General features: G+C 43.3%; 1 protein-coding gene across 1 annotated transcript; it reads left to right on the top strand.

The window, feature by feature from the left end:
* Nucleotides 1-9,237: 9,237 nt before the first annotated feature.
* On the top strand, nt 9,238-12,616 carry LOC309704556 (uncharacterized protein). Its single transcript, XM_082529777.1, has 2 exons — nt 9,238-10,655; nt 10,976-12,616. The coding sequence occupies exon 1, from the start codon at nt 9,250-9,252 to the stop codon at nt 10,420-10,422; it is 1,173 nt and encodes a 390-aa protein (XP_082385903.1). The 5' UTR covers nt 9,238-9,249; the 3' UTR covers nt 10,423-10,655; nt 10,976-12,616.
* The last annotated feature ends 379 nt before the right edge of the window (nt 12,617-12,995 follow it).

The raw sequence follows: 12,995 nt of genomic DNA, 5'->3' as shown, positions 1-12,995 counted from the left end.
AAAAGCTGTTCTTTTTTTATTAGGCAAAAACATTTTCGGCAAAAAAACATTATGCAAAAACATTTTCGGTGCTGTTAAGGAATTCACAGCGACTCACTTGTTTATTTTTGAGAAAGTTTATTTTTTTATCATATTAGATGACCGGCAGTGACGTCAACGTACTCGATCGTACCACAGGTAAGTGCGAATCTGAATCTGTAGATTTTTTAAAATTATTTTTCTTATTTAAAACCAAAAAGAAAAACCCGAAACAGTGAGCTCACAAAGCTGCTTTTTGCAGTTCCATGGGTTAAGATTAGCAATTTCGTGGAACAGCGAATGACTTAACATTTAATAGCATATATGTTACCACACCACATGTGCTGTAAGTTAGCTAAATTCATTTCTGTTAGCCAATCAAGTTAAGCTTATCATATATCATCATCCAGGGTACAGTGATAGAGAAGTGTGTGCTGACGTTTGCTGTTGTTGCCACTTTGTAAAGTTTGAGGGTTCTAATAAGGGTCAGTGTTGCCAGATTGGGTTGATGCTCAAATTGAAGATAGACGTTATCTATCAATCTAGCTCTCTAGCTCTCTCTTTATAGCTCTCTCTCTCATTCTGGCTCTCTCTCTCTCTCTCTCTCTCTCTCTCTCTCGATTTTAAACTTAATAGCAGCATTACATAATCATTAAATAGCAGACCGATCATCTATGCTGCAAATGAAATACAAATGGACACTAAACAGGGTTTATCTAAATCGTTACAATAGGGTTTAATGTATATATTTATTTATAAGGTGCTTCTGAATTCTGAATACTTTTTTTTTTCTAAACAGGTTCTTCATCAATCAGCCTATTATTGATTGATTCCTTCCTACATCTGCTTTTTGAGGAACTCCTAAAGGCACTTTTAAGAGCCACGTCAGTCTGTTTGTATCTGTTCTTACTGCTGTCCTTATTGGTCTGTCTCTCTGTTTCTGCCTCGCTCTGTTGGTCTCTGTCTTGTTTGAGTATTCTGTTTGTGTGTGTGTGCGTGCGTGCATGCGTGTTTGTTTGTTTGTGTGTTTGTGTGTGTGTTTGTTTGTTTGTTTGTTCTTCTTTCTGCCATGAGTGACTCCGAAATTCAAGATCCTTTAAGGATCCTAGATAATCTGACTGATCAGCAGGAACAAATTGATGAGCTCCAACACCTCGATGACATGCTTGGTGAGCTGAAGCAAGAGGTAGCTCCTGTACCTGTGAAGCCACCTGACCTAACAGTAAAATGGAAAAAAAGAGACAAAGATGGAAACCAACTCTATGCGAGGCCAAGATCAATCCGGAGTCAATTACATAAGGGTCAGTACTCTTTCATACAAGATAATTTGTATCACGGGGCGATCGTGGCTCTGTCACTACCCGATCCGTACCGGAAACCCGATCGGTACCCCGCATGCGCAAATCTTACGTCACTTCCTCTCTTTGCCAACATTGCGACATTCAATATATTTGAATGATACGGTTAGCGCCCAGTTAGCTCCTAGCATTTCTCAACAGCTCTGCCTCCTTTTCGACTGCCCGGGACATTTAAACAATGGATAATTCATGCTTTTCTCCTCAACAGAGAGCGTCCCCCGATTGAGCAACAGCACCGTAAAATAAGAAGAATGGCGCCTAATTACAGAGTTAATAATGCAGACTTTGTAATATCTCACGTGTAGATTCATCAGCCAGATGAAGTGTTTACTGACAATTGACAGTGATAGCGCACATCATCATCACTATTCCAACAATCCTTTCCTCACAGACAAGCATAAACACTCTCGACTATTGCTAAATCAAATTTAACACACGTTTGTAATGACGCTAATTCAGTTTATAATAGGGTTCATTCGCTCGGTCAGCAGGTGGCGGTATCCTCGTACACTGGGGAGTACACTGCCATTAAATGAACAGAAGAAGAAGAAAACATCTGCACATGCGCGGTACGGATCGGGTAGACCCGATTTGTACGGTCAGACTTTACACATGCGCAGTAAGGATGGGAGAGTCCTGATCCGTAACTTTCTTTTTATTTTTCGTTTTTGTCTACATTGTACTGAAATGTTTCATTATTGCAAACATTTTAAGATATACATGTTATTCTTAACATCTTAACAGATACTCTGACCCATAACTATCGTAAAACGCTACGACCGGAAGTAGAAACCTTTCGCGCATGCGGGGTACCGATCGGGTTTCCGGTACGGATCGGGTAGTGACTTTTTTTTTTTTTTTTTAATTGACAAAGCACAAAATACAGATATACAAATACAAAATAGCAAACACAATGTCAGCGGGTTCGTATAAAAAAGCAAAATAGACACAGTCTATTATAGAATCACATGATATTGAACAGGGAACATAGGTTTACGGTTTTGACAGCTTTTTGATTTTGAGAATGTTGTATGGTTTTAACATATTGTTTGGTTTCATTTAAAAAGCACCGAAAGGATGGTTATGCGTTAGAAAATTTCGACTTATGTATATGAAATTTGGCCAATAATATCAATAAGTTAATCAAATAAAATTCGTTTGCCCTGTGCATGGGGTACTTAAAGAAACCAAACAATATTTTCTTGTAACAAAGAGAGAACTCAGAAAGGATAAAGGAAACAACAAAAACACAAAATTCTTGCCAGAAAAGATTCGTGTATAAGCATGACCAAAATAAATGAGAAATATCTTCCTTCACACAATTACAAAATGTACAGTTAACATCAATGTCCTTTTTATAACGTACAAGAAAAGACCTAGTTGGGTAAAAACGATGAATAACTTTAAAAGATATTTCCTTTACTTTGTTATTTAATAGAAATTTCGACGGTAAGGTCCAAATCTTCTCCCATTCCTGGTCCTGGTATAAGTTATTCCAGTAGGCGACAGCCGTTGGGTCACAAGTTCTGTCTGTCTGAAACAGAGTTCGTATTTCACGGTTGTTTTTCCTCCTTACAGAAGGGAAACACACCTGACCGACATAAGTAACAGCAGGATCCAGTGGTAAAGGGGTCAAATCACTAACAACAAGATTTCTAAACAACATTAAGACCCCAGCAGGGATAGCATCAAACACTATGGCATATTCCTTTGGTGGAACAGGAAGACCATATGTATTCAAAAATTCTGAGTAAGAGAGTAAACCTCCAGCTGGATTTATAAGTTGTGCAACACGATGAATCCCATTATCAAACCAATTACTTAAAAACACAGATTTATGTTTGTATAAAATGTCTCTATTGTTCCAAATATAGTATCTATGTGGAGAAAAATTGTGTTTATAAATCAATGACCAGGAAAGAAGCATTTGTTTATGAAAGTTGGATAGTTTTAAAGGAATTTTATCAATATTGTAATTACAAAGCAAAAGAAAGTTAAGACCACCAATTTTTGAGAAAATATAATTGGGAATAAAGTTCCAAATTGAGGTTGGGTTCCTGAAAAATTGTTTAATCCAGTTTATTTTAAACACATTGTTTAATGAGGAGAAGTCAAGAAAGTTTACTCCACCATGTTGGTATGAGTTGGATAAAACTGATCTTTTAATATAATGAATTCTATTCTTCCATATGAAATTATAAATAAGTCTGTCAATATCTGCCAGGGTCTCTTTATTTACATCAAGAGACAAAGCAGCATAAGTTAGACGAGATAAACCCTCTGCTTTCGTGAGTAAAACTCTCCCTTTAATGGATAAATCCCGCTGCAGCCAAGCATTTAGCTTTTTTTTGTGTTTTGTCCAAAATTGGAGTGAAATTAAGGGAGCACCTGGTGGATTGATTTTTATTAATGACTATTGTAGAAAACCCCTATGATTTGTGTATATAGACTGTTCCACGGACCCCCTCTAACCACTGCTAAGATGGTACATTCCTCCCATCCCTTGTTTGTGTTTGCGCTGGTCCACCTTGATAGCGCTGGTGGAGCTGGGCTGTTGTACTGAACATGTGTAGTGCGTGTGTGTGAATGATAAGTAAGTGCCTTGTATTTGTTTGTTCTATGGTTGTAACTTATCATATACTTAGCTATGTACATTGGGTGATGCTTAGTAGAGTTTTCCAGCTGTTCGTGTAGCCACGAGACACTGTATATTCATGCTGATTTGACCAAAATGGCGCTACCCTTGTGAACTGAGCTGCCCAAAGTAAAGATGGAGTCTATCCCTGTGCAGCAGCCCATTTGTGTCCACCAGGGGGTGGTGTTTAGTCATTTCTGTTCAACCCTTTCTGTATTATTTAGACCAGTTTGGTTGACTTTAATTGTTTGCTAATTGTAATTTCTGTTATTTTACAGAACCACACACACATATACATATACTCACACGAATTCACTTCTGGAGATGTTTGGATTAAAAGAACCCTAATTATCATTGCTGTGGACCCTCTCTTTCATCATATAAGTCACCTGTGCCTTCTGACCGAGGATAGGAAAATCCTGCTGTAATTTGCCAGTCTATTAAGCACACACATGTCCAGTTCAAGTGGTCCTTCGAGCCGGATTAATTACAGCATTTCCTAACATGGCGGCATGCCAATATGATGAAGAACAACAAGGTGCCCGGCAAAGGAGACCACATAGGGCTCCAAGATATCTGGATGACTTCATCTGGACCTATCCCCCACAGCCGACTAACCCAGTTCCACCGAACACTAACGCAGCTACTCCAATACACCAAATCGCTGGCATCGATGGCTCACCAGAGATGGAGAGAATAAGGAGGATGGAGCAGTGTGTTACCCAGGTACAGGAGCAGATGAGGGAGATACAGAGCGCTATACAAGTGTCTTTGAACTTTGGCCAAAGAACCCCCCAAGTACAGTTACAAACCCAGGTCCGGAGCCATAGTATGCCTTTACTAACTGTGGATAATAATCCTACACAAGCTCCTCCTATGGGCGGACTAGAAAACATCCCTCCCATATCTCCAGTAATACCTAGCCCTCAGTTTCATACTGTACAGCAGACCTCCCCTTCCACAGCTCATCATGTTGATAACCCTCAAATATTACAGTCAACAGCTCCTACTCTCCCTGTTAACCGACCTATTCCTCAGCCCCCTCTATACGTCCACTCTTCCATGCCATCAGCTGCTCAGCCAACACCAGTGGTACCCCGGTCTGCATCTACAGCAACAGAACAGCCACATCCTCCCTGGTATCAGCAAAGAGACCTGAATTGGCAGTCATCAACCCCACAGTGGTCTGTGCCACACAGTGCTGCTCAGTTTAGTATCCCTGGCACTATGCAGTACCCTGTCACGCTGCCGCCTGGCATGCCCTCTCCAGGTTATCCGCCTTGGACTTCAGGCCCACCTCTCAGTCAGCCATACGTTACACCAGTGCTGCCACCTGCTGTTAGCTCACAGTATACCTATCAGCATCATGCTCCAGCTGCACCGCCACCTGTCAGTTCACAGCATGATGTAATTCAGAGCATCCCACAACACTCCTCATCTCTGCTTTCCTCTCAGAGACCGAACTTGATGGAGATGGCTATTTCCTCTTCTTATGGCATCCCAAAACCCAACCTGATCCGCTTCACCACAGGAAAAGAGAGTGATTTCCTGCTACTGAAGAAAGGTCTGGATGGAGTTTTGGGACCACACCCACATCTGTCTGAGGATTACAAATTCCAAGTACTTCTGGATCATCTAAAGTTTCCTCCCGCGTTTCAGCTTGCAAAGAGGTATGTGCATGACACTATGCCCTTCACTAAAGCAATGCAGGCTCTACAGCAGCGCTACGGACAACCACGCCAATTAGTCCAAGGTGAAATTAACAACATTTTGAGAGCTCTTACAGTGAAAGCTGGAGATACACAAGGGTTTGAAGACTTTGCTCTATCAGTTAGTAGTTTGGTGGGACTACTAAACTCCATGGAAGGAGCTGCTAAGAGCGAACTAGAGTGTGGCTCCCATGTGGACAGGCTTTTGAGTAAACTCCCCTTCTCCTATCAAGACAGTTTTGCTGAATATTGTCTTGCAAAGGGCATCTTGCGGAGTGACTCAGCTAACACCTATACTCTCCCTGACTTTGCACAGTGGTTGGAGAGGAAGTCACAGGCCATACAGATATCACGAAGGGCTACAGAAAGCTACATATCTGATAAACCCCGCTCAGATCGTAGAGACAAGTCATCACGACCATTAAAGACATCCTCATCAGTCTACTATGGCACTGACAAGCCTACAACACCGACGGCTAATACCACTTCAGCCCCTACTGACAGTAAAGAACCTATGAAAGGGAAGAAAAGAGAGAAATTTAAGCCCTACTGCCCCTTCTGTAGCAGTACAGAACATTACTTGAGTTCCTGTTCTGACTTCAGTAAGCTGAGTACTACACAGATTATTACATGGATTAATGACAATAAGAGATGCTGGAGATGTGGTCGGAGTCACCAGCCTGACAGTTGCAATCTGAAGAAACCTTGTGCCACCTGTGGAGAACAACACCTGCAGATCCTTCATGAAGCTGCCTCTCGCTCAAACAAGAGTATCCTGACATTGAGTACAGCCTCCAGCATGGTGTATTTGGACCAAGTCACTCATTCAGGCAGAGTCATGCTTAAAGTGGTCCCAGTTACCCTCCACAACAATGGGCGATCTCTGTCCACCTATGCCATTCTTGACGATGGATCAGAGCGGACTATTGTTTTATCTGCAGCGGTTCATTACCTGCAATTAAATATCACAGAGGAGTCCCTCAAACTACGAACCATCAGGCAGGAGGTGTCACAGTTACAAGGCGCATCGGTTTCTTTTGAACTGAGTGCACCCAGCTCTCCCCAAATCAAACATCACATCAGACGTGTCTTCACTGCTAAAGAACTTAATCTGGCAAAACAATCCTGTCCAGTGGACATACTCCGTCAGAGATATCCACATCTGGCCGACGTTCCCATCAAAGCATTTAAGGATGTGCAGCCTATGCTTCTTATAGGCTCAGATAATGTCCAGCTCATCACCCCTCTGTCACCTGTCAAAGTCGGTCCACTAGGCAGCCCTGTTGCTGTCAACACTAACCTCGGTTGGGCCATCCAGGGACCAGCTACCTTTCTACATCTACCTACTGAAGCTTCATGTCTGCACACATCCCTGTTACCATCTCCCTCTCAAGCGCTAAGACAGAACGTTGAGAAGCTGTGGCAGTTAGATGTGCTCCCCTTTCGATCAGAGAAAGAGGTAACTCGCTCTAAACAAGACAAAGAGGCACTGGAGTTACTGCAGAAAACCACAGAACGTGTACAGGTGGATGGAATAGCTCGCTATGCTACTCCTCTGCTCCGCCGCAGAGACTCCACTAAACTACGAACTGACCATGACGCAGTGATGGCTCTCCTTCGGTCCACCGAGAAGCGCCTGATTAAAGATCCTGATCTAGCGGCTGTGTACAATGCAGAAATACACAAACTGGAACAAGCAGGTTATGTAAGGAAACTCACTCCTGAAGAGGCAAACCGCACAGATGAATCCTGGTTCATTCCCCATCATATTGTGCATCATAACAATAAGCCTAGGATAGTTTTCAACTGTTCCTTCCAATACAGGCAAGACTGCCTTAACGATCAGCTGCTACCAGGTCCAACTCTCGGTCCATCCTTAATAGGTGTCCTGTTGAGATTTAGGGAGCACCCTGTTGCTGTGAGTGGGGACATACGAGGTATGTTCCATCAGGTGCGGCTTCTTCCGCATGACCGGCCCCTGCTGAGATTCGTGTGGAGAGATATGGAAAGAGATCGGAGCCCGGACATTTATGAGTGGTGTGTCCTGCCCTTTGGAACCACATGCAGCCCCTGTTGTGCCACGTATGCCCTTCAGCGCCATGTGCAGGATCATAAAGATGGCAATGAACAAGTACTAGACTCAGTGCTGCGCTCATTTTATGTCGATAACTGTTTGCAATCTCTGCCCTTTGCTTTGCAGGCACGACCACTTGTCGATAACATCAGAGAGTTGCTATCTACTGGTGGTTTCGAAATCCGACAGTGGGCAAGTAACTACCCAGAGGCCATTGCTCATCTCCCCTCTGAAGCAAAGTCCCCTACCTGCGAGCTGTGGTTGACTGAACACCAACCAGATCCCCAAGAACCAACCTTAGGCTTGGCATGGCACTGCTCCACAGACCAGATTGCCTACAGATGTCGGCCAGTGGTTCCTCAGGAGTCAACCATGAGAAATATCTACAGCATCCTCGCCTCTCAATACGACCCACTGGGCTTCATCATCCCCTTCACGACCCGGGCAAAGGTTATTGTTCAACGTCTGTGGCAGAATGACAGGAACTGGGATGATCCCATCGAGGGCGAGTTACTCCAGCGGTGGCAAGAGTGGGTGAGTGAGTTACAGTATCTACAAGAAATCTGTCTGCCTAGATGCTACATAGCCCCAGCAACCCAAGAGGGAACTTTCCAGCTGCATGTATTCTGTGATGCGTCAGAGAGTGCTTACGGAGCAGTGGCATATTTGAGATTTAAAGCGGCAGAACATGAGGTCCACACTGCCTTTATCATGGCCAGATCACGTGTAGCTCCCCGCAAGAAACTGTCAATTCCCCGTCTAGAGCTGTGTGCTGTACTGGCTGGGGCACAACTGTCTAGACTCCTCCTCAGTGAGCTTACTCTGCCCATTAGTGAGACTACTTTATGGACCGATTCTACCACTGTGTTGAACTGGATCCAGTCCGAGTCCTGTCACTATAAAGTGTTTGTAGGTACTCGTATTGCCGAAATACAGGAACTGACTGAGGCCGCCAGCTGGAGGTATGTCCCCTCGGCTTTGAACCCAGCAGATGACATCACCCGGGGAAAACCATTACATGAGCTGTCAAAACCTAGCCAGTGGATGGATGGGCCCCCCTTCCTGAGACAAGCATCTGAGCAGTGGCCAGCACGACCTACTGTGAGTACAGACACTGAAGATAATACTGAGTTAAAGAAATCAGCTTTCTGTGCCTATGTCACTACAGATTTGGCACAGTCTGATCCTGCATACAACACCTGGGCTGATTTGGTGCAGGCCACCCACCTGTCTTCTCACGGGGCGGCTGGCCTCCCTATGTCAGCAGCACAACGACTAGAGACAGAAGTTCAAATTCTCAAACAGGCGCAACAAGAAAGCTTCCCTGTTGAAGTACACACCCTTAAATCTGGGAAAGAGGTGTACAAAGACAGCAGACTGAGCAACCTTTCTCCCGAATATGACAGTCAGCTTGACCTCATACGAGTAGGTGGACGCCTCCGGCGAGCAGAGCAGATGGATGTTGACACTCTGCATCCTATCGTGTTGTCACCAGACCATCCTACTACTCAGCTCATCATCAAAGACTATGATACACGTCTCCTGCATCCTGGCCCAGAACGTGTCTTTGCCGAATTGAGACGCAGGTATTGGATTTTAAGAGGCAGACAGGCCATAAGGAAGCATCAGTATCGCTGTTTGGAGTGTAAGAAGTGGAGAGCCAAGCCTGTTTCACCGAAGATGTCTGATCTCCCTGCTACCCGCTTGCGATTAAATCAGCCGCCATTCTGGTCCACAGGAATTGACTGTTTTGGCCCTTTCACTATAAAGATAGGCAGGAGACAAGAAAAACGGTGGGGCATTATATTTAAATGCCTTACGACCCGCTGCATTCACCTCGACCTTCTCACTGGTATGGACACTGACTCCTTTCTCATGGCTCTGCGCAGATTTATTGCTCGAAGAGGAAAACCCTTTGAAATACTGAGTGATCAGGGCACCAATTTCAGAGGAGGAGACAGAGAGCTGCAGGAGGCATTCAAAGTGATGGAGCCACGACTGCAGGAGAAGCTCAGTGAACAGAGCATCACTTTCCACTTCAACCCTCCGCATGCTCCACATTTTGGGGGAGCCTGGGAACGGGAGATCCGTTCAGTCAAATCTGCACTTCAAGTTGCCCTCAAAGGTCAAGCGGTGCCAGAGGATTTGTTGCTTACTGTTCTTATTGAAGTAGAGGGCATACTTAATTCCAAGCCACTGGGATACGTTTCCTCGGATATTGCAGATGTTGACCCGATCACGCCAAATATGTTGCTCATGGGGCGGCGCGATGCTTCCCTCCCCCAGGCAGTATATGGCACCAGAGAAGAACTTGGAAGGCGAAAATGGCGTCACAGCCAAGTCATAGCGGACCGGTTCTGGACTCAGTTCATTCAGCGCTACCTGCCTGGACTGCAGCCTCGCCAGAAGTGGAACCAGATTACTCCACCTTTGAAAGTGGGACAGACTGTCATGGTGGTGGACTATCAGCTCCCACGGGCTTCCTGGCCCGTAGGACAGGTAACACAGGTGTTTCCCAGCCCGGATGGACAGGTGCGAGTAGCTGAAGTCGCTATTGGGGAACATAAATACCAACGGCCTGTGTCAAAACGTATCACGTTACCTGAACTGTCAGCTGAACGTCCTTAGTTATATTCACATGGGTTTTTGATGTTTACTAATGTGCTATACACATTAGGGGGCGGCTGTAGAAAACCCCTGTGATTTGTGTATATAGACTGTTCCACGGACCCCCTCTAACCACTGCTAAGATGGTACATTCCTCCCATCCCTTGTTTGTGTTTGCGCTGGTCCACCTTGATAGCGCTGGTGGAGCTGGGCTGTTGTACTGAACATGTGTAGTGCGTGTGCGTGAATGATAAGTAAGTGCCTTGTATTTGTTTGTTCTATGGTTGTAACTTATCATATACTTAGCTATGTACATTGGGTGATGCTTAGTAGAGTTTTCCAGCTGTTCGTGTAGCCACGAGACACTGTATATTCACGCTGATTTGACCAAAATGGCGCTACCCTTGTGAACTGAGCTGCCCAAAGTAAAGATGGAGTCTATCCCTGTGCAGCAGCCCATTTGTGTCCACCAGGGGGTGGTGTTTAGTCATTTCTGTTCAACCCTTTCTGTATTATTTAGACCAGTTTGGTTGACTTTAATTGTTTGCTAATTGTAATTTCTGTTATTTTACAGAACCACACACACATATACATATACTCACACGAATTCACTTCTGGAGATGTTTGGATTAAAAGAACCCTAATTATCATTGCTGTGGACCCTCTCTTTCATCATATAAGTCACCTGTGCCTTCTGACCGAGGATAGGAAAATCCTGCTGTAATTTGCCAGTCTATTAAGCACACACATGTCCAGTTCAACTATACCAAGGTAAGTGACAGACTCTTTCACTGGGATGCCAGCAATAGATAGACTGGTACAATTTCTAAGGGCAAGCAGTTCACATTTGCCAATGTTTAGGTGGAGTCCTGAAGCTAAAGAAAAGGCATTAATTGTGTTAATAGCCATCTGCACCTGTGAAGCATTTTTTAAAAAGAGAGTGGTATCATCAGCAAGTTGACTAATGAATATTTCTTCATCCGCAATTGTTATACCTTTCAGAGGACTGCGTTTAATATAATCAGAGAGGAGTTGAGCACAGATGAGAAATAAGTATGGGGAGATGGGGCAGCCTTGCCTGATACCGCGGTTCAAGTTAAACCTAGGTGATGTACCTGCTTGTAGTTTGATGGAGCAATTCACATTTTTGTACATTGTTTTAATTGCATTCTGAAAATAAGGGCCAAAGCCAAATTTGTCCAAAGCCTGAAAAATAAAACCATGTTCAATCGTGTCAAACGCTTTGCAGAAATCTACAAATAAGATAAAGCTATCATCCCTACACAAATCTGCATAATCAATTAGGTCAAAAACAAGTCTGATGTTGTTGGATATGTGTCTGTTAGCCATAAAGCCAGACTGAGTTTCATCAATAATATCATTCAAAACAGCTTTCAGTCTTTTGGCAAAGATCTGAGCTAGGATCTTATAATCATTATTAAGGAGGCAAATTGGCCTCCAATTGTCAATATAAGTGGGATCTTTCTTTGGCTTTGGGATTAGGGTTAACAGACCTTGTGATAAAGTGGGGGGAAGAGACTGATTTGTAAGACTTTCAATGTATACATTAAGAAGAAATGGAGCCAGTTGATCTGCAAAAGTAATGTAAAATTCAGAGGTTAAGCCATCGGTTCCTGGGGATTTATTAGTTTAAGACGTCGAATAGCAGGTAGCACTTCACTAATAGATATCAGCCTATCACAGAAACTCATCTGATCTTCTTTAACTGTTCGCACATCAGGGATTTGTTCCATAAAGTTCAGAGCAGCACTCTCATCAAACTCTGACTTGTATAAATTTCTATGAAAATTGGAGCAATAGGTGGAGACTTTTCGGGGATCATCAGTTATAATACCGTCAATATTAAGTCTCCGAACAGAACTAAGTTTAGAATGAGATTTCTCTAATTTAAAAAAATAGGATGAGTGTTGTTCACCTTCTTCTAACCATCTTCTCCTTGATCTCACAAAGGCTCCCTCTGCTTTCAGTTTATAGATATCATTTAACTTACTCTGTTGCAAAGCTAAGTCAGTTTTATCTTCTTCAGATAGGTTCTCTGGTGGGATCTGAGTGAGAGCAGATATCCTAGTAATTACATTAATTTCTTCATTTTTCCTCTGTTTTGCTGCAGATGAGCCATACTCTCTTAAATATTTAGCGGCTTCAAATTTAAAGAGTTCCCAGTTTTGACAGTAGAGATGACTGGTTAGGGCTTTATCCCAGAAACGTTTGAATAATGACAAAATATCTTCAAGCACTTTTTCATGTTTTAGAAGAGAGTTATTAAGTTTCCAGTAGCAGCTCCTAAAAGTTTGGGCAGCATTAGTATTGAAAAAGACCTGAAGTGATACCGCTTTGTGATCCGTGAGTGGAGTTGGCATTATATTGGCTATAACATTATCCCTATTTAAGCAATCAGAAATTAACCAGAAGTCAATACGGGATTTAGAAGAGTTGGATTTGTTACTCCATGTAAATAGTCTGGCTTTAGGGTTTTTAAATCTCCAAATGTCAATTAAATGAAACTTTTGCATGAATGTATTTAAACAACAGGACAGAGAGTTATTTGAGCTAGGTGGCCATCTGTCTAGTGA

Source organism: Aulonocara stuartgranti (genome assembly GCF_965226115.1).
Source record: "Aulonocara stuartgranti genome assembly, chromosome: 4".
NCBI classification, from domain to species: Eukaryota; Metazoa; Chordata; class Actinopteri; order Cichliformes; family Cichlidae; genus Aulonocara; species Aulonocara stuartgranti.
The sequence above is the reverse complement of the archived record's forward strand: the minus strand, read 5'-3'. Positions and strand labels throughout refer to the sequence as shown.

What these genes read in the sequence shown, in the direction of transcription:
- LOC309704556 (XM_082529777.1), top strand. Translation starts at nt 9,250, where the DNA reads ATGGATGTTGACACTCTGCATCCTATCGTGTTGTCACCAGACCATCCT.